The sequence below is a fragment of the Talpa occidentalis genome, unplaced genomic scaffold (genome assembly GCF_014898055.3).
Source record: "Talpa occidentalis isolate TD23 unplaced genomic scaffold, MPIMG_talOcc4v2.1 talOcc4.3, whole genome shotgun sequence".
NCBI classification, from domain to species: domain Eukaryota; kingdom Metazoa; phylum Chordata; class Mammalia; order Eulipotyphla; family Talpidae; genus Talpa; species Talpa occidentalis.
The window spans coordinates 71,333,611-71,359,127 of NW_023603184.1; the positions used below are offsets into that span (position 1 = coordinate 71,333,611).

Consider the following 25,517-nt stretch of genomic DNA (forward strand, 5'->3'; position numbering starts at 1 on the left):
AAAAGAATGGTTATTATATCATGTTCTGTTATCCCCCACTGAAAATTAGTATCTGACCTATTCTCATTCCTATTACTTTGGATGAGACACAGATCAATGTATTTCAATCTTTAGTGTATAAACAAATTCCTGGGGATTTTGTTATGAACACCATTTCTGACTCCCTTTGAGGATTTGCAACATTATTGGTCAACTAGGTCGTTTCAGTGCTGCCTGCCACACACCAGATTTTGAGTAGCAGGGTAATAGTGGTACTGGTTACTAGAAGGATGGGGAAGCAGTTGAGACCGTTAGGTTAGCTCATCTTTGGAGCCAAGTTTTAAGAATTGGTTAATAACAGCTTCAACAGCAAGCCCTTCCACAGCATGGTAAACTAAGGACTCTGTTGTACATGAGCTGTCCTTGTAAGGCTGCCTCCTTGGGCACAGTTCCTTGGGAAGTGCTCTGGATAGACTAATGTGAGATCATTTAAGGAGAAAAACCAGTGTCCCTTGCACATGGATTGGAGAGTAAGCCAGTGGATCTATGTTTGTGGAGAGTGAAGAGTTTATCTTTTAGTATGTTGAGATAAACAACATTTAGATCATACTAGATAGTACCTATTGAGAATAGAAGAAACATCTTTCAACAGTGAGTTCTTATTTCTGGCTGCATATTAAAATCACCTCAGTGACTTTAAAAATATATTCCTTTCCTTTGGCCATGCCTCAAACCAAGTAAATCAGAATCCTTGGGTACGAGATCTGGGCATCTATCTATATTATATATATATATATATATATATATAGGAATTCAGGCAATTCTGAATATTTCAGGATTGAGAGGTTAGAAATGTCTAATCAGGGCAGAAAACTCTTCCTCAGATGTTGCATTTTATCTTGAGCAAATTCTTTTGTGATACCCAAGGGCTTGTAGCAAGGTCCCAGTTAGGCTGACCCAAAATAGATGCAGTATTTGGGAGAACTATCCTTGATTTATAAGTGGGGGACAAGTAAACTTATTAAACAGCATCTGAGCATGGAGTTCTTCCCCAAGAATATTACACTGATGCATTTATGCCCAAGGATTTGCCAAAGCTTGGAGCTTTGTGCTCCCTATGAATTTATAATGTAACTTCATTTTAGTGGCTGTGAGAAAGTCACTCTAAGGTTTAAATTTTGTAAGCCTCTTAGTGGCAGCTTGAGATTGTGTATGTATGCACAGTGTATTCTCATCTTCTAGTTCAAAAATTTCTTTAACCTCGTGGTCTTCACCAAATCAAGTGTTTGGGGAGCTGTGCCACTTCTGTAGACAATACAGCTAGAAACCTCCAGGGGTGGCTAGCTGCCAGCAGCCAGCCTGTGTTGCTCCCTCCCCTGCAGATGTGAAAGGGGTCCTAGGAATGTGATTGACTTGTGGAGTTCAGGGAGTACTTGTTAAATACTGAGCTTTATCTTGAGGGCATTGCCCCACTTTTGGAAATAGTTTTGATGATCTTCCTCTGACTGTAGTTTTCTTTTTCCCCCCGCAGCCATGTGGGACCTCTTCTCATTCATGGGTGTGTCTAAACCTAGAGGGAGTTGCAAGAATTCTCATCTTCCGAAAAGATTCGTTTTATATAAAATTTTCTAGTGGCTTTGCTGTCCTTTGGTTCTGAGTTGAAGCAAATCTTTTGCATTGGGGAAACTTATCTAACAAATTTACACATTGTGATCTTTTCATAGACCATTTCTTTTTTCTTCTTAGAGAGTCATTATCGACCTGTCATAATGGGTGTTCATGATTTCCTGGGACAGAAGCCAGATGACAATCCTTTTTTTTTTTTTAAAAAGACAGTTTGATGTCACATCTTCCAGACTTTTGTCTTCTCAAAGCTTTCTTCCTTGTGCCTGTTGATTTATAAACTAGGATCTCTGTGGAGCAGGGCCCCAGTGCCATATGCTAATGGGTAAATGAGGGTACAGCCTGCCTAAGAATGAGCTCCTTCGACAATGACAGATGGTTTTTCAGAACTAAAGGATGTTGAAGAACATGAGACTCATCTTCCAGTCACCTTGGGACAGCATCAGAACCCTCTCCTGCCCGCCTTCCCTGAGGCTTCTTAGCACAGGGCTCTGTGCCTGCTGATACTCAAGGCTGGTGGTTGACCCCTAAATTCATCTTGATTTGCTTCTCTTTGCTCTGCAATCTTGTTTAATGGACTGACTTTCTCTGAGCCTCTTCCTATGGGAAGATGAAGGTCCTGCTGATTAACCAATCAGGCAATGTTCTCAGTGAGGTACTTTTATCTTCTAGGGAATATTTGGCAATGTCAAGGCATTTTTGATTGTTATAGTTAAAAACTGAAGGGTTTTAACGGCATCTAAAGGCTAGTGGACAGAAAGGGTTGCTACTGAACAGCCTACAATGTGCAGGGAAGTCACAAAGAATGAGCCAGCCCCAGATGTCAGTTATGCCAGCTGGAAAAGCCTTGCAGTAAAGGAATTTATTTCATTTTTTGGGGATCTATCTTTTTTGTTTTGTTTTCAGAATTCTTGGAGTTGCTGTTCATTTTTTGTTGACAGAAGGGTCTGTCAACTGTGAACAACCTATGGGCCTGGTGAATTAAATTCAAAGAGCACATGAACATTTTATCTGATCGTGCAGTGACAGCTTTCTCCTAACTCCTTTGTCCCCTTTCCTTGTGCCCACCTGCCAGCAATGCATACACACCCAAGATGCTGTTAGAATAAAATCATCAAATGCTCCTTTCCAAATGTTTTCCCTTCCCCTCCTCGCCCTCTAGTGGACATGGCCATGTGTGATGTGACAGAACGCAGTTGGGAGTGGGCTTGGGGGAAGGACTGAATAGAAAGGCCTGGAAGGAGGGCCTGTTCTGGATATGGAGTTATTAGCCTTATTACAGTATTTGAAAATTTATTTTGCTGTTGATGCCAGTTAGGCAGCCCTGAACTACACTCAGGGAATGGTATAACTGCACAGCAAATACCCGCTTCAAGTGGGTAGGCTTTGAAGTTTCCTTTCCTCTCAAATGCAGTATCATAAATGAAAACTGTGGACACAGAACCATTTTGGTTTAAGCCCATCAACAGTAAAAGGGATCCTGGGTTATTTAAACTCCAGACATTAAAAAAGCCTCCTCCAAATACCAAAGTCATGTTGCTTTAGTGGGTTTCTTTCTGCTGGTGACTCAAAATAACTTGTTTAGCCAGTTCTAAAGAGAGCAGGCTGTTTTCACTTACATTGTGTATTTCCTGTTTATAAAGAACAGTGCTAGAATTTGTCAATGGCTGAATTACAAAAGTGTTCTTACCTGTTCCTATGTGGAACCTCTGGGACAACTTTGCACCCTAGAATGGTGGGGAGCTCAGCAGTTGTCACAACTGTGAAGGAGTCACATTTCAGATTTGCGGGCTGCTGCTGGATGCACCCTATGACTGACTGGTGTCTGGATGTTGAACACCAGGGAAGTGAACACCTTGAGATTGTCTTCCTAGGAATTTGGATGGCTTTTGGATAAAAACTGCTTTCCTTGTCCTTCCCCTCTCTTTGGCTTCTTGTTTTAACAATAGAAGACAGCATTATTTAGAGCAAGAATCTCCCCCAGTCCATCTGTCTTCCCTATACCAATAGTTCTGTAAATGTGTGTTTTCCTCACTGTCATCTGTCAATACTCCAAGCCCCTTGAGGTTGGTGGGGTTATACCTGGCTCCCTAATAACACCTGGCTCTGGTTTGTGTTTCATGTTGATAACGTTATTCCCGTTTTGTGTTTTCAGGCATTTGGTAGTTGGAGTTTTGTTTGGTAGAGATCATATCCTTTTAGGAAACAGGACTTGAGTGGTTTTGTGTACTGGCTTGATTCTGACTCCAACTGGAAAACAGGGCCTCAATGTCCTAGATATAGGAAAACGTGTTTTGGGGGCCTCAATGTCCTATGTACCTCGAGGACTAATACTTGGCCATTGTCCTAAACTGTACTGGTGTAGTCTCCCAGCCCGCATAAAGGCATTTAATACATTTTAATTCAGCATATTTCCCCTTAAAGTTCATCATGAAACCTGTGAGCCTCTCTGGTAAGCACAGAATTGGAAGTTTAAGATGAAGGGGAGTCATTTTGAGGTTAGTGTCTGGTTGCTTGCTTTCTGTACTGCATTTTGGTCACAGATGTAGATACCAGATTCATCTTGACTGCAAATGATAATGGCTACTGAATTTTGTTGTTGTTGTTAATAATGTCCCAGACATGCTAAGTTGTTCTTAATGTAAATTCATGCAGAGGCTGAAAAGAGAAGTACTAGGAAATTGTTTCACCGTTGAATCATTATCTAATACTCTTGTTACTTCCTGTAATAAGGAGGTCAGACAAGCAGCCTCTGAAACTTGCAATTTATGACCAACCCTCATCTAACATGTAATTAGGGTATTATAGTGTTCTTTCTCTTACTATTTCATGGGAATATATATGTACATTTAGATTTTTATAAAACAAATAAGCAAATTAGATCATTGCCAAGAATTAATTTCCTAACCAAATAATTTACAAAGTTCATACTCCACCTACAGGAGGTAATTAGCTAGGGAAGTTTTGCTCCTAATCTCTGTAATAGTGATGATGTTAGCTCACCAGTGATCAAATATGCAGCTTCCTGCAAAGGTCCCCCCCCCAGTCTCCCTCCCATCTTTTGTCTTAAATATCTTTGTTCCCATAGTTACTAGTCTCTCTAGAATTTTTTTTTCTGTATCTTTCCCCCTCTTATTTGTGTTTCAATAACTGCCCACCACCGGATGGTTTTTTTATTTAACCTTATTTATTGAAGAGCACACTGCTTTTCAGTGGTATGTGACAAGATCTTAGGGTAAACACTTCCACAGGTAAGGCAAGATGCAGTCTCAGAGTGCTGCTGTTCTTTGCGGTCGATACAGAAGGAGGTTTTGGAAGTCATTGCTCTTTTGTGTTATTTATCTAATTTCTACCATCCTATCCTTTCATCTAGCAGACACTTAATGACCATGAACTGTGTGCAAGGTATTGCCGTTCCTCTCATTTCTTGTCTTTGGGGGAACTTGCAAACTTCATAAGAGAGATGAAAGAGAAGATTATTTTACAGAGCAGTAAGATGGCTTTCAGAAGAAACAAACTTCTGGAGTGTCGCAAGGAGGGTGGACTCTCCTCCCTCTAGGGGAATGTGAACTCACTTGTGAGATATGGTGGAGGAACACAGCAGACATACGGTTTCTTGAATGTTAATGATCTGGAACCCTTAGAAGTAGCCATGTCTGCTGAACTGGTAACAGATGTCTGTGTCATTTCCTTCTTAGTCTGTGTTTGATCCTTTGTAATTGTGCTGCCTGGTCCTAGCTGGACTGCAGCAGCCACTTTAGCAGTGGCTAAAGTTAGGCACCACTGTATAGAGAAATTTAAAGACAGGTGTATAGAGAGAGACACACACACACGTATTTATGTATAGACATAATGGAATGCTACTCAGCAATCAAAAACGATAAACTCATGCCATTTGCAGCAACATGGGTAGACTTGGAAAGGATTATGCTAAGTGAAATAAGTGAGAAGGAGAAAGATAAATCCTGGATGGTGTCAATTACATGTGGAATATAGAGAAACCATGCAAAGAGTCAAAGACAGACTTTAAAATCCACCCTTGAAAGCTGACTGAGGCATCAAGAGGGGAGGGAGATATAAGAAAAGGGTGGGGAGATAGCACAGTGGGCTATGGTGGAGGACTATGGGTGCTTTGACAGTGGGACAGTCCTATACATCCAAGATGCTAATTAGGATGTAAACCACTGTGCTTCAATTAAAAAAAAAAAAAAGGAAATACAGATAAATGGTTTAGGTGGTGCATGGTTAGGACAACAGAGGTATGTGAATGACTGAGTTAGAGCAGTGCTGTCCCATGTGAATGTTGGACCAGCAAGCTGTGACAGGATTGCCCCAGGGGGCTGCTGAAAATATAACTCTCCTTGGTTGGGGCTGATCTTGCTTCTGAAGGGACAGCATTTTCAACTTGATTCATTCTCTTAAGAGACAGGTGTTGATGTAAGTGATGGGGCCTCCGAGGACACTGTAGGAGCACCTGAAGAAATGGCTTCATCAGTCTAGTTTGTACCCCATTGAACTAGGCTGCTTTTTAGGGTATTCTCAAATGGTATGAGAAATTGCCAGGCAATGTAGACCAGGATCCCTCCAGCGGACAGCCTGTGAGGTTGATCTGGAACCTGTAGAAGTAGCCATATCTGCTGAACTGGCAACAGATGTTTGTGTCATTTCCTCCTGTAGCTACTGGCCTGTGGTTGACCCTTTGTATGGTGCTGCCGGGTCCTAGCTGGGCTGCAGCAGCCTTGCTGGAATTGCAGTGGGTCTGTGGGCCTTACCACCTGGCCTCTCCTCCTATTCCCAAGGAAAGATGGACAAATTTACATCACTTTTATTACCTCCCAAAAAACCCCTGCATGCCTTAGTTATCACCTTACAAGTCCCCTAATCCCTTGTACCCTAAGCAATGCTTATACTTTCTGCCCCCAAAAATTTTCTCATTCTAGAGATTTCATATAAATGGAATCATTCAATGTGTGGTCTTCTGAGGCTGCCTTTTTTCAATTACCATAATATTTTCAGGGATGTGATATAGAATGTATCAGGACTTCATTTCTTTTTAGACTATTCTACTGAATGGATATACCATATTTTGCTTATCCATCCCTCAGTTGGTAGGTATTGGGGTTTCATTTTCTGTCACATTATAAATGATGCTGCTGTGAACTTGCATGTACAAGTGTTTTGTGTGGGACATGTGCTTTCTTCTCTCTGGGAAAAATTCTTAGGAGCAGAGGTGGCTGAGTGACATGGCAACTCTGCTTAATCATTTAAGGAGCTGTCAGAATTTTCCACACTGGTTGCACCATTGTACATTCCCATCAGCTATATGTAAGCACTCCAATTTCTCTATATTCTCACCAACACTTGTTCTTATCTGTCTTTTTTGATTATGGTCCTCCTCATGGGCTTAAGTGGTATCTCCTTGTGCTTTGATTTGCAGTTCCCTAATGCTCGAGCATCTTTTCACATGCTCCTAATGTTTAAATTGCAAGAACTGACACATTTCTATGCCAAAGATTGTTGGCCAGGTCTGGAAAGGTGGATGTCAGATATCATTGAAGAGCAAATGGGAAGAAAGGAGGTGATGACTGCTCTTTTTTAAAAAAATGTTATTTATAGCTTTCTCCTCTCAGGTGTAGTCCCCGTAAATTTGCACCACCTATTCACCCCTGTACCATCACCATAGACCCTATGCACTTCCTGCCCCTGTTGTGATCCTTCTCCCACCAACTCCCTTACAAAATGTGTTTGATATATAGTTGCCTGTTAATTTTGTTTATTCATTATAATTATTTTTTCCCAATCCCTTATTTGGTCCCCCTATATTCCTCCTATAAGCGAAACCAGCCAGTATTTTCCTTTTTCCTTCTGTCTTATTCACTGAGTATAATCCCGTCCAGCTCCATCCATGTTGCTGCAAATGGCATGAGTTTATCTTTTTTTGATTGCTGAATAATATTCCATTGTGTATATATGCCACATCTTCTTGATCCAGTCATCTATTTTTGGACATCTGGGTTGTTCCCATATCTTACTATTATGAATAGTGCTATAAATATAGGGGTACTGGTATCCTTCTGACTGTTCCTTTAGGAATTATAGGAATAGGGGTGCTGCATATTAGGGTGGCTCACTGAGGTGCTGGACTTAGATACTTCAAGTCATTGCAAAGGTCTTCCTGGAGTAGAGCGAAGTTATGGCCCTGTGTTGTCACTAATCTGGTTGACAAGCCTTTCTGGGATATATGGTACAGTAAATTCTCACTTCATATCATTGCTAGGTCCTTGGAAACCACCATTTCTAAGAGAAAGGTCCACGTACAACGAAAGAGCAAAAAGTTGCTTGGGATTGTTTTTTTCTCTCCAAAGTAGTAGAAGGACATGGAATGAAATGTTATTAGATCATCTGCTGTGTAGTCCTCTTTGTGTCAATGGATGCAGTTTGCTAGAGGATCCAGCTGTAAGATCTAGAAGCAGGCAGATTCTTAGTCTGATTGATAACTTTTTGTTCACTGTTGGTCTGTGACCTCTTGATTGTGTGGCTTTTAATGATGATCATCATTAAGTCCTGTTACAGGATTAATCCTCTGCTGAAGATTTCTGTCCTGTTATCCTTCTATTACTCTAGGGGTGTCTTCCTGATGATGAGTTTGAAACATCTTTTAACATCTTGTTAATATTATAAAAAAGTCATTCTAATTTAATTTTCTGAGTGTTTGTGTATATGCTGATACGGCTTCTGTCATTTTCGAACTATAGATTCCATTGGACAAAGAATATTCCTGGCAGTAGTTACTTAAAATCTAGACCCTGAGTCCTCAGAACTATGACCTAAAAACTTCTTAGTTAGCGATTTTTACTCCAAATTTGTATGTTCCTGTACTGGGTTAATTTAACCTTGGCTGTTTGTTGACCATCTTTTTGCCTCTCAAATACACCACTTGGGTGGGTGACTGTCCTCCAGGCAAAGACAGCCTCCACCATGTTCACTTGAGGCCCTAGTTCTTTCCTTTACCTAAACTCTGCAGTCTTGAGCAGCTTCTTCAGGGGATGAATCAGGAAGCGGAATACGGTTTCCTTCCTCAAAGTGGATAGGTAATTTTTGTCGACGTTTGGGCTTCTCTCCTAAAATAGGAAAAGCAAATCACCAGAAGCATGTTTTTTCTTGATAAAACAGGTAGTTTACTTGCTCTAGGAAAATCCCTTTAGCCCTGGGGCAACAGGGCTAATGAGTGTGGGTGCTGGCAAGGAAGCACAGCCACTTCCTGAGGAACTAGGGCAGCACCCAGTTAGAAGGAAGGCTTCGGAAGCCCCTGGAGGTGGCAATTCTTTGTGTTCACGTTCAGTCCCCAGGTCCGGGGGCAGCAAGCACTTGTATGTGGTTGTAAAATGGCTGGAGGGGGAAAAGAGCAGGTGCTGTTCAGCTGAGCTACACCCCAAAGGGTTGAATAAAGGGCCCATAACGCCCAGAGGACACGTTCACTTAGAAGGTATTTTATCATTTCCCTGGGGTGGTGACTTTCTCTGAGAAGGTCTGTAGGGGCATCCTACAAAGGATATCATGGGATCCCACACAGAAACCAGTAAACAGTCTAATGTCTTACCGTTCCTTATCATGTCTGTGTTTGGGCCCTGACTTGCATTTTTAAGCAGAGGTGAGCACTTGTCTATCCAGAATCCAGATCCCCTGAGTTGGCTCCGTTTCAGCAGCTGTGTTATCCATTACTGATGACTGTTGGTAGGTGAGGGAATGGCAGAGAAACAGACCAACACAGGCCCACTGCACTGCTGCTTATGAAGAAGAATCCTTTGATCGGAAACATGTGCACTCTGAGTGCATCTTGGGTCAGTCTGGAGGAGGTCATTGCTCAGCCTTCCCTTGACACACTTTGAAAATGGCACCATTTGTAAGCTGCTTGCTTCTTGGGCCCAGGACTCTGGCAGAAGTGTGGCTGTCTTAATCAATCTGTAACACATTGCAACCTATGGTTAGGCCCCCTTTGTTAGGAACTTGGTCCAACCTGTGCTGATATCAGATAGGATCTAGCTGCATTACTTAAAAACTCTGTCTTTGGGGGGCCTCCCTGGTGGCACAGGGGTTTAAGTCTCAGCACTATCAAGCTATCGGCAGCCATTGCAGCAGCAGTTCGATCCCCACCCAGGGAGCTGACCCACATGGTGCAGCAGACCTCTTCTGTCTACCCCACCGCTCCCCTCAGTAGTGTTATTCCGTCTGTCCAACTGTTCTGCTCCCCACTCTGTCTCTGGTGAAACCCTCACCCCCCGCACCTCTGGCCTACACCCCAGCTCTTGTATGCATAAATAAATCTTAAAAAAAAAAAAAAGAAAATGAAAACGAAAACCTATGCCTTTGAACTTCTCATTTTGCCCTGTGGTATGAGTGAAAATGAGAACACAGATAGCAAACTGTTGGGTACTCCAGATTTCCTATATTGAAGTGTGGAAAAAAGTAGGTGAGGTAAGGTGAGCGTTTCATCCATAGTCACCTCAGTGGAAAAGCGACTCGGTACCTGTGCCACAGTGTCTGTGCTGGCTCCTGGGGAGAGAGTGCCTGGTGGCCTCCCCTCCCCTCAAGAGACCCCCAACATTGCTAATGAAAACTGGCCATGCTCAAATAATGTGGAGGTGCTCTTCCCCTCTGTCATCTGATTACCCTAAGAGGGCATCCACTTTCTTGCTCACCTCTCCAGCTGCATGCTCTAATCCCTGCCAGAGCACATAATAATGACTTTGTAAGCTTAAGTTACACGTGCACAAAGTGCCCGCTGGTGACATGACTCCGCCCCCCACTTGGGCTTTTGCTGACATTCACTGAAAAAACCCTTCCATCTTCTCCCCACCTTACAAAACAAGCTTCCTGTTTTGAACTTGGTCCAGGCTGGAACAGCCCCGTTACACCTGTTAACATGCTCAGACACACATTTCCCCCTTCGTATTTGTACAGCTTCTTGTCGCCTCGCCAGAATTCTTCTCTCAGGCTGAATCATAAGATCTTGAACCAGCAAACTAAGAAAAAAAGGAAGTCCACGTTTTAGAGCTAGTCAAGTGAAAACATAGCTTCTGGTTTATTGCGCCGTGTCTTGCCGTCACCACTCTGCTAATTTTCCTCCTTCTTCACAGCAGAATGGAAGCGAGGAAAGGAAATCGGCTGACACAGGAGCCAGAGTGAGACCGATGAACCCACAAACCTACACCATGAATTTGTGTCTCTTTTCCTCATTGTAAGAGCCAAGGGCCAGTGAAGTTGCCAGAGAGCAATGGCTCTTTTTACTCCGTGGAAGCTGTCCTCTCAGAAGCTGGGATTTTTCCTCGTGACTTTTGGCTTTATTTGGGGCATGATGCTCCTCCATTTTACCATCCAGCAGCGAACTCAACCTGAAAGCAGCTCCATGCTGCGTGAGCAGATCTTGGACCTCAGCAAGAGGTACATCAAGGCGCTGGCAGAAGAAAACAGGAATGTGGTGGACGGACCATACGCTGGAGTCATGACCGCTTATGGTGAGTGCTATGCTACGTGGCTTTGCTGGAAAGGACCAGCACGCACAAAACGTAGTCTGTCATGGATTGAGTGTGCCCTCACCACTTCCTCCATAGGCAGGGAGCTGCACAGGGGGAGACTTGTCAGAAGTCAAAACAACACCCTTTGGGAGATTCTGAGCTCTGTACACACTGACTTTTAACCCCTGGAGCAGTGGGGCAACAAGAGTCAGTGCTCTATTGGTTGTATCCATGGTGAGCTCCTTCCCCTCAATACATTTCTGGACTGCATGATCTCATCTGGGAGTATGATCAGGGAATGTAGGAAAATAGTCTCATTACCCTTCCCTAAACGAAGCTTAATTAGGGCTGGTGGGGGTGAGGTAGGGAGGGCCCAGAGGAATGTTCTGTAGATGCCAAGAAACTCAGGCGAATGAATGCCTTCCTCCGGCTAGTGTGCAGGGCTTATGTGCTGGCTAACAGCTTCAGCCTTTGGCTTCTTCAGAGTTTATTGCACTTGCTTCTTGCCCTTGTCTCTAACTGCTCTCACTTTGAAAGAAATCTTTCTGTACACTTGCTTTTTTTTTTTTTTTTGGTCGGGTACGTGAAATTCATTTTGAAAGAGGTTGAATGAAAGGAAATGAATTCACACGTGGAATACTACTTACTTTTCTTTCAGCAAAAGTTAGGCTTAATATAGAAAAAGTTGGAAGCTATAGACAAACAAAAATAAAAACCAGTAAGACAAAAGGAAATCACAAGTAAATCTACTTAATGTATATCTTTCTGATCTTTTACATATACATAAAATATATATACCGATCGTATATGTATAACACTTAAACTATATATGTATGCAACTAGAATGCAAAAATTGCGAGAGAAATGTGTCATACTGTGTTTTGGGGAACCCTTGGTCTAACTCTCTTGTGGTCACTGAGTGTAGAAATAGACTTGATCTATAGAAGATGACCTGGTTTTCTTGATCTATAAAAGATGACCTGGTTTTCTTCGTTGACAAGACTAATCATTGAGCAGAGACTTCGGTGTCCTCAGGGTTTGGAGCATTAAATATTAAACAAGCTAGGAGAATGGATTGATGGGGTAGAGAAAGGTTGGTTTCCACTTTGTGACCTAGTCTGGTAACATTCCTTGAAGTGTGTGAAGTTCAAATCATGATTCCTGAAAATATGCGGTAATAGGTTGAAGCTTGAGTTCAAATACAGGCAATCATTCTCAGTTTTACATGTACTTTTTTCTTTTTGAAAGGATCCAGGAAACTTGGTTATTAAAATTTGTAGATTTTAAAGAATTATATATTTACATATTTTTATTATATTTTTCATTAAAAGTGGTAACTTTCAATGGATAACTGAAAATTCTTTTACAGTGTCTACTATCACACTGTCTGCATTTAGTCAATTCCCTCAAGATTTGGTAATCTCTATAGACATTTTCTTTTAATATGTCCAAATAAAATGCCACCTTTTTTTGATCTGATGGATTTTAAAAAAAGTGACTTTTTCAAGGCCATGTTGAAAAACAACTAGATTTTGTTATTCTTAAAGTTTTAAATTATTGTTTTAAAAATTTCCCCTCAGGGCCTCCCCAGTGGCACAGCGGTTGAGCGCTGGGTTGCGAAGCTGCCCGCAGCCTCTGCAGCGCCGGTTTGATCCCCGGCTGCTCCCTGGCCACCAGAGGAGGGTCCCACATGGCGCGCAGACCTCTCCTGCCGCCCGCTGCTCCCCTCGGCAGTGTACTTCGGTCCTTCTGCCTGCTCTGCTCCCCGCTCTGGCTCTGGTGAATTCTCTCACCCTCCCGCGCTCTGACTGTACCCAGTGCTTGTATAAATATAAATAAATAAATCTTTAAAAAAAATTACTTTAAAAAAAAAAATTTCCCCTCAAATTTTATATGTCAGCCATTTAAAATACTCCCTGACTTTGGGTTACATTTTCACACCTCCATGTACACATGCTTCACTCACCTCTACCAAAACTCCCAAGCCAGTGACCTACTGCCTTCCTTCCCTAGCTCTTCCTCCCTCCCCACCAACCCCTCGGTAATTGCTGCATTTTTTCACATAATCTAAGAATTATTTTTACTGTGCTTTGCCGGTATGTGATCTTCGTTTATTTATTTTCTACAAATAACTCTCCAGTATGTGTTTTTTACTTTGACTTATTTAACTTAGTATAACCACATTAAGATCTGTACATTTTGTCCTAAAAGGCACTATTTCATCTTTTTTAATTAGCTGAGTAGTATTCTATTGAGTGTCTATTCCACAATTTCTTTATCCAGTTGTCTGTTGGGCACTAAGGTTGGTTCCATGACTTGGCTATTTTAAATAATTCTGCTAGGAGCACAGGAGTGCATAAATCTTTTGGTGTTAGAATTTTTATATGCTTTGGGTAAATGCCTAGAAGTGGTATTGATGGATCATATGCCATTTCCTTTTTCATTTTTTTAAGGGATTTCCATACCATTTTCCATAGAGGCTGCACCAAATTACCTTTCCACCTATAATGGATGAGTGTATGTTCCCATTTCCCCCGCTCCCTTGCCGACATTTGTTGTTTCCATTCTTTTTAATATGGGCCTTTCTCAGAAGAGTGAGGTGGCTTCTCATTGTGGTTTTGAATTTGCAATTTCCTTATAATAATAAGTGATGTTGGATATTTTCATGTGCCTATAGGCCATCTACCTTCTTTAGAGAGAGGGTGCATTTTTACTTATGGACTTTGATCCTTTATAATGTTTCCTGAATACTGTAGGTAGACTGTCAGGAAAAAATATATTGTTGCCAATGTTAATACCAGTGTGTAATAGGTAAACTGTAACAAGTAAAACAGATGCTGTTTTCAAGTTTCTGATTGAGGGCAATCCATGTTATACGTTTTGGGGGTGATGGATATTTTTTGGGGGGTGATGGATATTAATTCAGTAGCACTTTCTTCCTACACGAATGGTAAATGTACAAACTTTCAATTTATCCAGTTGTTTATTTGGACTTTATTTCTTGTGTACTCTTAAATATCTCAGTAGCCTTTCTCCATATTCCAAAGCACAGTGATCTGGCTTTCAGTTTTTTCTTTTTTTAAGATTTATTTATTTATTTATACAAGCACTGGGTACAGTCAGAAGCTCGGGAGGGTGAGAGAATTCACCAGAGCGGGAAACAGAACAGGCAGGCCAATGAAATACACTGCTGAGGGGAGCAGCAGGCGCAGCAGGAGAGGTCTGTGCACCATGTGGAACCCTCGCCAGCAGCCGGGGATCGTACTGGTGCTGCAGAGACTGCAGGCAGCTTCGCAGCCCAGCGCTCAACCACTGTGCCACCACGGGAGACCCAGGCCTTCACTTTTTAACCTCATAGAGATTTCATGGTTTGGGGGAAGTTACCAGAAAACTCTAACATAAAAGTTAGAATTTCACCCATCTTATTATATGCATAAGACTTTGGAGCTCAAAGAAACTACAGAAATTATTTGTTCCAGCTTTCTTTATAGATTAATCTCAGCAAAGTAATTTTTCTTTCTCAAAACAACAAAGAGACAACAAACAGCTCCATCAGCAAGTTTAACTCACACTGCTGTTTCTCTCTTTCATCTAATCAACCAGCCATATCAATCAAAGTGGTCTTTGGAGCTGAGTTTCTGAAATTTAATTGGATTGTGAATAGGTGCTTGAGGCACTGTCATATTGTGTGAAGTCCCATTTTCTCCCCTTGGCACTACTGACACTTGGGACTGGGTTATTCTTTGTTGGTGATATGTGTTCCAGCATTTTAGGGTGTTTAGCAGGATCTCTGCTGTTTCTTCCCACAAGATGCCGTAGTGTGCCCCCTAGTTGTGGTAATTAAAAATGTAGAAAAGGGGAAGGAGGAGGGGCCTCCCTGGTGGCACAAGAGGTTGAGATTGCAGCTCTGTGAAGCTATTGGTGGCCACTGCAGCACGAGTTCGTCACCAGCACTAGTTCGTCACCAGCCAGGGAGGTGACCAACATGGTGCAGCAGACCTCTCCTGACTTGCCCTCTTCTCCCCTTAGCAGTATATTTCAGTACATCTGCCTGTTCTGCTCCCACTCTGTCTCTGGTGAATCCTCTCACCCACCACGTCTCTTACCTTCACCTCAGCTCTTGTATGCATAAATAAATCTTTAAAAAAAAATAAATGGAGGGAGAAAATTGCCACCTTCCCGTTTTGGAGAATACGACACTAAGAGTAGAAACAGCAACAGTTATCCAATAGCTTTGTCTCATGGAAAGTTCTCAAGCAGATACCTGGTTTTTGTTATTTAAAGTTTGGCATCCTAGCCTTCTCCCTGGTTCCCAGTTCTGGCCCTCAGCGACTGGTATTGAGTAGGTTGGTCTAGTTTAGGGCTAGTCTTGGGAACCTGAGAGCCATTCTACAAATGTGTGCCTCCCCTAAAATCCATCAGTATCAGTTGGGGATGTGTCAGTAGGCTGGCATCTCTGTGGGCAATGTCAAATGGAGATGCAGAGACTGCGGGTGTTCAGTGGTCTAGCTGGGCTGGTGGAGGGGGGATGAGATTTATGAGTCATTGGTTTGCAGTCTCTTTTTCTGCCACAAAAGTAGCCTGTGTACAGAATACCACCCAGATGATCTGAAAGAGTGAAAAGCTGGTGGCTACCTAGAATAAGTCCACTTAATCGACAAAAAATAAAACCCCCATCCTTTCTTTCCCCATCCCCATATTGATAAAATTGGAGGCTCTTTATAGGAGATAAATGAGTCCTTAGTGGCTGTGGCAGGTGTTTGGAGAGTCACAGTGGCTGATTTTAGATTATCAGCAGTTTATTAGAATCCATTATTTGAGATCCTGGAGCAGCAGGGTTCAGTAAACTATGATCGGTTGGTTAAATTTGGACCTCTGTCTGTGTAAACAAAGTTTTATTGAAGCACAGCGACCTTATGTGTTTTCAACTGTAATAACAGAAACTTAATAGTACCAGTATTTATTCCATAGAACATCTAAAACATGCTGACTCCATCTCTGGGCAGTCAACATAGTTCATCCTAAACACTCATCTGATCATGTCCCTCCTGACTCAACAATTTTCCAGGGCTCCAAGGGTCTAAGGCATGGTCAGCAAACTCTGGCCTTGGGTTGGATCCTCCTATTTTTGTGTATGAAGCATCTTGGAACCCAGCCCACCCCATTATTTATTCATCGTCTGTGACTGCTTTTGCACTACAATGGCAGAGCCCAGTGTTTGCCACAGAGACAGCAAAGCCTAAAATGTTCACTGTTGATCCTTTGCCCAAAATGCTTGTAAATACCTGATGTAGAAAGTCCATGAGTCAGTCTTTCTACCTTGTTTGGGGTGCCATGACTCCCTTATCTCTGACTTTGGATGCTCTCAGGACATCTGCTTCACAAGGTACACATCTAAATGCAGTGTTTCTCTGTTGCATGGAAATTCTTCTTCTGAGTGGCAGGTGGAGAGGTTAGCAGTTGGGAGTGCGAGCTTTGGTGTCAGCCATTTTGTGGCTTTGCCATATCCTGGCTGCCTGGCCTGCCCCTGGAGACACAAGAACTTTTAGAGTGGGGTGTCGATCCCCCCTCACCAGGCAAATGTGGAAGTGTGGACAGGGAACTGTCGTGAAGTTGCTGTCATTGCTAATGTGACAAGTTCTCAAGCAACAGTAGAAAGCTGGACCAGTATCTCCCCTCCCCCACCCTGTCTTAGTGATTTGAAAGGAGACTTTTGAACTTCTTTGGGGCTTTGGAAATTCAAAAGTGGGGCCTGGAAGATATGGAACAGTGGGAACATTCATTCTTGGGGTGTGGAGGGCATTGCCATACCCATCTCTGTAACTCGGGAGGAGTTTGTGGAGCAGCCTCAACTGCGTGTCCCAGTACACCCGGCAGGGTCATGCCTGTCAGTGACTTCTCGGGAATTACGTCATGAGTGGTGTCACTCAGCCCCTTCAATGCTGTTCTTGTTTGTGAGGTGAATTGATCTCTGTCTCTGATGGCCTGACCCAAATTCTGATCCCCAGTGACCACCTTTTATCTAAAGGGACAGGCCTGGTCCACTTGTGTTCTCTAATTAACAAAAATGGAAATGGGCTGACCAGAGACTGCCCCCATGGCTCATCCACATCTTATTAACCCTGTGGTGGTTCACCTACTTGTTTCTCCAGGCACTACCTCTACACTGGAGAGGCCACAGGCTGAGGGTGAGGCAGCTGTCAGCCTTCAGCTTCTCTGACACTCCAGAGAGGATTGTGTAGGGCTCGCCCGTGCCCTCAGAATCTGTTCCCCTTGTCCTCCAGGTCTGTAAACCTGCCCTTCCTTGACTCCTCCTGCTCTGCCTTATCTTGTCTCCTGATTCACTGAACTTCTGGGACTGTCCCCTTGGCTGTTACCCTCTAGCCTGGCACTTTGAGAAATAAATGTCTGTTACTGGCTGCAAGTGTGTGCAGCTTTGTTTACATGACTGGAAGACTAGCTCCCTGCTCTCATGAAGGTTATGTTCTTTTTGGAAGGGAGAATAATACCTCAACAAGAGAATGTGAGATACATTTAAAATTCCAAAAAGAATAATGACACTGGGACATGTGATTTTAAGAAAGCGTCCTTAGGCTGAGAAGGTCACAGAAGATCTTTCCCAGAAGGTGTCTTTTAACACTAGTGACACCAGGGGGTCCCTGGTGAGATGTGGGGAGGGAGTTGAAGGCAGAGCATACCAGGCAGAAGGCACCAAGGCAGGCGTGTGCACTGCAGGATGGAGGCTGCTGCAGCTGAGCAGGGAGCAGTGTGGAGGGCAGTGGTGTCTGAGGAACAGGCAGGAAAGGAAGTACAGTCAGGGAGCTAAGAAGGAAGTTCTTCCTGTTTCCTCAAGGAGGTGGGGCATGCGTAGGGTACGGAGTGAAGAACCAGGTAGGGTTTTTGGATGCTAGTCTCGAATGAGCATCGCTTTGGGCTTCAGGTGGCTCTCATTGGCCTGGGGGTGCCCGTTCTTAAGACATTGACATAACTTTGGTTTCTGCTTGGAAGGCAGTGGGACGCCCCACTGTGACACTGACCTGGCTGCTGAGGTGACTCTGAAAAGGGGTTGCAGGTCTGGGTCATCTGAGTTCAGACAACCATTTTCACAAGTGTTTCATTCCACCTGTCCTATGAAAAAGAAGAAAAGGAAAACACTTAAATTAGATTCATTAGAGATACAAGCCTGTAAAGAATATTTTTGAAAAGGTTTTTACTTTTTTTTTTTTACCCTTGTTCCTATAAATGTCATCAATGGCCTGTTTTTCTGAGGGTTCAGGTGATGTGGAAAACCACCATCGCAGAAGCAAAAATTTCCTGCCCTTGGGGGAATAAACTGTTCCTGGAATAAAACCGGTAGGGGGAAAAACGCTGGGTTGTTTGGTGTAAGGAAGCCTTGGTTACTCTGCAGTGATGTGGCTGGTATGATTAAAGAAAGGCTTTCTGCTTTAAAATTCTTGAAATCTAAAATAGTCCTCTTTGGGGCTTGGGACTTTTCCAGTGATCTATGGTATTGGTGCAGCCTCCCGTCCCAGCCAGGCCAAGTTCACACGCCCAGTAGGCCGGAAGTCTGCGGAAGACCTCAGGAGTGATTTAGACAGGAATCACCAGGATATGGGTCTCTGAGAAGAACTGGAGGCTCATTTTGCTCCTCCCCGCATCAACAAGACTTGTTCTTCCGTGCCACACCGCTGCTGCTGCTTCCAGGCCTGGTGTGAGGAGGGAATGCACATATGACTGGTTTGACTCTGAGGCACAGAATGTCCTGGCCCCTGAAGCTGTATTCCTCGTCTTCCTGGTGCCTGTAATAACTTCCTCTTGCCAACTTCTTTCTGCTCTTTTTTTGATCAGAACTAAATGCCCCAACCTCATGCTTCTGTGGCCACCCAGTAGAACCGTCCACCTTGGCCCTGTAGTTGTCTTCTGGCACCAGCCGGTGGGTGATGGCTAAACACTTTCCTATCTCTGAACCTCTGATTTTTTTTAAGGTTTATTTATTTATGCATACAAGAACTGGGATATAGGCCAGAGGTGCGAGGGGTGCGGGTGGTGGTGGTGAGAGGATTCCCCAGAGACAGTGGGGAGCAGAACAGGCAGACTGACTGAAATGCACTGCTGAGGGCAGCAGCGGGTGAGTCAGGAGAGGTCTGCTGCACCATGTGGGTATCTCCCTGGCCAGGGATCGAACTCGTGCTGCAGTAGCTGCAGACAGCTTCATAGGTTGCATCTTAACCCCTTGCACCACTAGGAAGGCCCTGAACCACTGATTTGCTTGTTCCTCCATCTGTTACCTTCCTTCCCAATGGCACAGGTCTCCCCTCCTCTTCTGTTCTCTTTTCCAAAGCGGAGTCCAACTCCAGTGTCCTTCCTTCATTGAAGTAGGGCCCAACCCCTGCTTTGTTCCCATTCTCCATGTCGTTTGCTATACCTGTCATCACATGTTTATTTTATTTATCATCTCTCTTCCCTGCTTAGAATGTAATCCCTAAAAAGCAGGGATTTTGGGCCTCCCTGGTGGCGCAGCGGTTGAGCGCTGGGTTGTGAAGCTTCCTGCAGCCTCTGCAGCGCCAGTTCAATCCCCGGCTGCTCCCTGGCCACCGGAGGAGGGTCCCACATGGCACGCAGACCTCTCCTGCCGCCCGCTGCTCCCCTCAGCAGTGTACTTTGGTCCTTCTGCCTGCTCTGCTCCCTGCTCTGGCTCTGGTGAATTCTCTCACCCTCCCACGCTTCTGACTGTACCCAGTGCTTGTATAAATAAATAAATCTTGGGAAAAAAAAAAAGTCTAAAAAAATAAATAAAAAGCAGGGATTTTGGTTTTGTTTCCCACTGTGCCCCAAGGCTTGGCACATGCCCACCACATAGTAGGAGCCATGAATGAATAGCTTGCAGGCCACCTGTCCCCATACCCTGGAACCTCCTGTGCGATATAGTTTCAGCAGGGGCTAAGTTGAAAACCACGGTAATGTTTATAGAGATACAGGAAAAGAGAAAAGATTCCATAAGGAGTCTGCATCTAGCAGGATCTAAGTAGCTATTATGCATGATCCTGATGTGGGAACTGTTGTTTGTTCTGGAAGGCAGTGAGAATGTGTTCTTATGTGGCTGTGCAAGATCTCTGTATGAGAGATGTGACCTCGGGCAAGTCACTGCTGTTTCAAAACCGGTTTCCTCTTCTGTGAGATAGGATGTAACAATACTTTCCTCATACAGTTGTTGTAAGGATCGCATATGACAAAGCTTATTAATAAATACACTTAGAGTAGTAAAATGTGTTTGTCATTGTCAGTTCCTTTAATCTTGGTCTGCATGTACCTGCGTCTGTTACCACCCAACCAGAATTCTCCAAGTAGACCTGAAATTGTTTATTTGAGCACAGGGCTTAAGGAACTACTTTTGTAGCTGCTCTTAGTATTCACAGGGATCAGGCCCAACCAGACATAAGAAATAGGTTTTTCTCCAGAGGAAGGAAAACTTGCCACCGCACTCTTAAACAAGGACAGGCAGCGCTGTCTTCCAGAATCACCTGGGGCTGCTCCCACAGCACTGATACCAGGCTCTGTGCCAGCTGAAACTTGCTCTGAACTCTAGACAGGCACCCTTTGGCTTCTTCCGGGTCCTCGTCTGAAGGTGTGGTAGCGTCCAACATGGAGTGATAGGGGCATTCTGGAACCAGGAAATGTGTTTGGCATGGCCCTGCTCAGGTGACAAAACTTCCCTTTATGAGCCAGGACATAACCGATGTGAGTGAAGAGGGTGCTCTAGGTACTGTCGGTGGTGTGGGCTAGAAGGGGCCTTGTTCCAAGGCTGCCCTTTCTTGACTGGAAGGTGTGGGTTCCAGAGTCACAGTTGAGGACCTTGACAAAATGGGCTTAGTTGCTCAGAGCCTGAGTCTTTTTCCATAGAAAAGTCTGAATAGCTCGAGTCCTCTCCCCCTCAAAAGGCTCATAACCTTCACTCCTATTCCATGCGGCTGACTAGGTATTAGGAAAATTGAGAGCAGCACAAGAACTCTATTCTGAATATTTGGTCCCACAAAGCACTTGAAACCATGAACAGGCCTAGATATGATCTTTTCTCCACTTCTGCTGCTTAGAAATTTCCTTGAAATGCCAAGCACACCCCCTGAAGCATCTCAGAAATAACATTTACTTCCAGGTACAAGTTGGAGTCAAAGCTTGAATCCAGGGCCTTCCCCGTGGCTCAGTGGGTTGAGAGCAGCGCTGTGAAGCTGTCCTCAGCCTCAGCAGTGCTGGTTCGATTCCTGGCTGGCCAGGAAGAAACCCACATGGCACAGCAGACCTCTCCTGTCTTGTCCGCTGCTCCCCTCATCAGCAGTGTTTTCAGACAGTCTGCCTGTACTGTTCCCCGCTCTGTCTCTGGTGAATCCTCTCACCCTCCTGTGCCTCTGGCCTGTACCCCGGTTCTTGTATAAATAAGTAAATCTTAAAAAAAAAAAAAAACTTGAATCCATTTTTATAACTCATAGAGAAGGTCTACTGAGCATCTGAGCTGCTCTTTGACTTTATGAGCACCTTTTGACACCCTTTTGTGTCCTGATTCTGCCATGACAACTGCAGGCTGAAGGCAGGTGTGTAAATTTAGTGCAAATGAATTGTCCACTGTGTGACTTGAGGAATTTCAATGAGATAAGGAAGTGTGGATCTGTGACTGAGAGAGTTCTACCTAATACCAGCCCACTTGTATCTTTTCCTTCTGGTGGTACAAGTCACTACATTGTATTTATTTTAAAATACATTGATATAAAATTGACAACATATGGAATATAAGACCTGAAAAACCTTCCACTCTCTAGGCATTTGCCTGGCCTAGGCATGTTTCAGTCTGAAAGAAAATGCAGTACATTTTCAGCTCAAGCAGCTATTTGAACCTCTATTTAAAATAACTGATCCAAAATATGTTGTCAATAAAAAACACAATGACAGAGATGACGGCACACCCACTTTCGTATCCTTACAAATAAAGAATAAAAAATATAATATTCCTCAAAACTCAGATAAATTTTGATTTCCCTCCATTCCTTTTTTAAATGAATAAGTATGTGCATGTTTGTTTTCAGTAAATTGGGATATTTTATATACAGTCTTTAAAACTCATCTTTATTGTACTTTCTGATGTCATTGGATTTTTTTAATGGTCATACTTTTTCTTTTTCAGCTATCCATTCAACAAATATTTATCAGTTCCTGGTAGTAATAGATAGTGGTGAGAAGCAGGGATAATAAGACAGATCTGGGCCTTGGAGTTTCCAATCTAGAGATTTGTTCCCTTATGAAGGGATAGGTGTACTATAATGTAATCTTTTTATTGGCTATTTGGGGAGATTCCAGGTCTTACCTGTAATAAATGACACTATCTTTTTAAGAACTAACATTGCTTTGAATGTCCTTGTACATAATGAATGCACTGTATTTTGGTCTTGATGATAACTGTATAATCTTTCTGTGGAAAGGTCAGTTTAAAAGTAATTTAAAAATATAGAATTGATGAAACTTGACAGTCCAGGCTGTCATTGGGAAGGAGAGATTGGAGTTAATTCTTTTTTTATTAGCACATTCCTTTTTCATTAACACCCTGTCTTTGCTGGTTTCTCAGCACAGTGAAAGTGCTCTGTGGCTCACTGCCTCTGTGGCTCATTGCCTCTGTGGGCCACTATGGTGAAGAGGGATTTGCATTAGGAGAAAGCACAGATGTAAATTATTTTGGGCAGTTCAGCTGTAAGTCCTTGCTCATTGCGCGGTTGGTTCTATGTCACTAAATCATGGTGGCTGCATCATAAACATAGTTCTCCACTATGGCTGTGTCCAGAATCCTTGACGTGTGGGTTTTGTAGTTCTGAGGATGGGGTCTGGGAACTGGCAGCACAGGTAAGCCTGATTGTGAGCAGGCTGGAGAACCACTGCTTTGGAATATGTTCCCAGGCTACAGTATGGGTCCAGCAGAACCACCAGAGCTCTAAGCACAGACTTTCTTGATAAATCCTCAAATGTTGATTGACCATATGATCTGGGCAATCAGGGTTCACCACCCAGTCTCACAAACCGTAAACTCATAGACCTACTCACTTTTATTCTGCAGTGTGATCTTCCTTGGTGCTAAGATCTCGTCTCCTTACATGACAGCTGTAAAAAGTGTAGCTGGCTGTGATATGCCTTGGGCTGTTCTGCTCCCAGGATGAGACAGTATCTGCCAATCACCTTCTTACTACCAATGTCATGACTTCATGTGCACATTTTTATAGAAGTTGTCAGACCACCTCTTCCTAAGATTTTGTCTATCTCTCCCTTTATCAAAAAAATTCTGGCATGATAGAAATGAAACCCTACTTTCCCCAGAGGACTATTCGAAGTGTTTTCACCTACTTTGAGCTCACCTTTATCATGTACAGTTAGTTTTAGGAATGCGGAATTGTGGTGGTAGTATTGAGATTAAATTTGTATTGGTAAAGCTTTGAAGCACATACAACTCTTTCAAAACCTGTTAGTAACTGAAAATAGTAATCCTGCTGAAGATACATTTTATTGCTATAATAATTGTAAAACAATGATAAATGTAAAATTATACTAGAATTTGGAGGAATATTTTCACCCTCCTTTATTAAACTCTTTATAATTATTCTTGGTTATAAAGTCTTATTGGATAATTGGGTTATCATTAAGACGAAAAACAGGACCTCCCTGGTGGTGCAAGGGGTTAGGATGCAACCTATGAAGCTGTCTGCAGCCATTGCAGCACAAGTTCGATCCCCAGCCAGGGAGCTACCCACATGGCGCAGCAGACCTCTCCTGACTCGCTCACTGCTCCCCTCAGCAGTGTATTTCAGTAGATCCTCCTGTTCTGCTCCCCACTCTGTCTCTGGGGAATCCTCTCACCCCACACACACACACACCTCTGGCCTGTACCCCAGTTCTTGCACACATAAATCTTAAAAAAAGACTAGAAACAAACAAAAAACCTCTAGTATTTAAAATTACAGTAAGGTTGTTAACAGTTTTTACAGGTTTTTCTGCAGAACTCAAAGGTGAGGAATAATTTTATCACCTAGAAATGTACAATTTATGAAAGGTATAATTTTGTTATTAGACAGTTCATTTTTTGGTTGGCTGATTATTCAATCACTTATGTAATGCATATTAACTGAGCACTATCATGCTAGAGACCCTGTGCAAGTGGGTAAGGATACAAAGATGGACTTGGCATTCTTTATTGACAGTATCTCTTTTTTAATTTCACATAATTCTTACATCATTTTTCATTTTTCAGTGGATGCATTTTCATTTTGGTTATAGTCCCCATACAATTCCCATCTCCTGTATTTTGACCCTAATCCTTCCTCCTCCCCACCCCCCATAGTGTGTCTCTGGTTTATAGTTGCTTGTTGATTTTGATTTTGTCTTTATTATAATTAGTCTTTTTTCTGGCCCCTTATTTAGGTTTTCTAAATTCCTGCTGTGAGTGAGACTATCTGGTATTTTCTTTTTCTTTCTGGCTTATTTCGCTGAACATGATTCCTTCTAGCTCCATCCATGTTGCTGCAAATTGCATGAGTTTACCTTTTTTTGATTGCTGAGTAATATTCCATTGTGTATATATGCCACATCTTCTTTATCCAGTCATCTATTTCTATTTTTGGGCATTTGGGTTGTTTCCATAGCTTAGCTATTGTAAATAGTGCTGCTATAAACATAGGGGTGCAGGTGCCCTTTTGAATTAATGTTTCTGTGTCCATTGGGTAAATACCTAGGAGTGGAATCTTTTATCTGATGTGGGACTGTTTTGAATAGTGACTCAAATAGTTGCTTGTGTTTAAAGTGGGCTTTTTCCCTCTTCATATTGGGAGAGAAAACATGATTATCCAGGTAAAAATGCTTGGGGAACCCAAGGTTTTTCGTGGTCTTAAAATCTACTTTCATTTTAAAGCAGATGGTATGGACAGGCATAGTCTTTCTTTTTTTAGTGTTGGAGTTGCTCACAGAACAGTGGCATTAGTGAGTCTTGAGGGTGGTTGGGATATGATTTAACTAAAACACATGGCAAAGCCCCAAGGCTAATCCCTGAAAAGAGTATTCAGAAGCAGCAGATTAGAGATGCTTGCTGGCAAGCTGGTCCCTAGTGGTTCAGGGAAGTTTGTTTACATGGTAGGCGTAGGTTGTAGGACTAGACCTGGGTTTTAACCCTGGGTCTGTAGTCAACTGGGGCAAGTTAAGTAAATCACAACAGAGATTAAGTGTCTGTGAAATGCGGCTGGGAACAACAGCTCATGTTCATGTTGTCCTGGAAGGATTAATCCATGTAGATGACTGATGGTAACTGGCAGAAATAGCTAAATAAATGGTGGTAGTGATGGTAGAATAGTAGCAGCAGTAGCGGTGTTGTGGCAGTAG

General features: G+C 43.0%; 1 protein-coding gene across 10 annotated transcripts in view; it reads left to right on the plus strand.

Annotated features, from left to right (window-relative positions):
- MGAT5 (alpha-1,6-mannosylglycoprotein 6-beta-N-acetylglucosaminyltransferase) overlaps positions 1-25,517 on the plus strand; it is a 320,132-nt gene that overhangs the window by 108,403 nt on the left and 186,212 nt on the right. For 6 of the 10 annotated variants that reach the window (XM_054699673.1, XM_054699671.1, XM_054699672.1 and 3 more), the window contains one exon: positions 10,740-11,117. In XM_054699673.1, the coding sequence (XP_054555648.1) occupies positions 10,877-11,117 (241 nt within the window). In that variant the 5' untranslated portion in view covers positions 10,740-10,876. The remainder of the gene's footprint in view (positions 1-10,739; positions 11,118-25,517) is intronic. The other 4 variants (XM_054699675.1, XM_054699674.1, XM_054699670.1 and 1 more) reach the window with 1 other exon arrangement.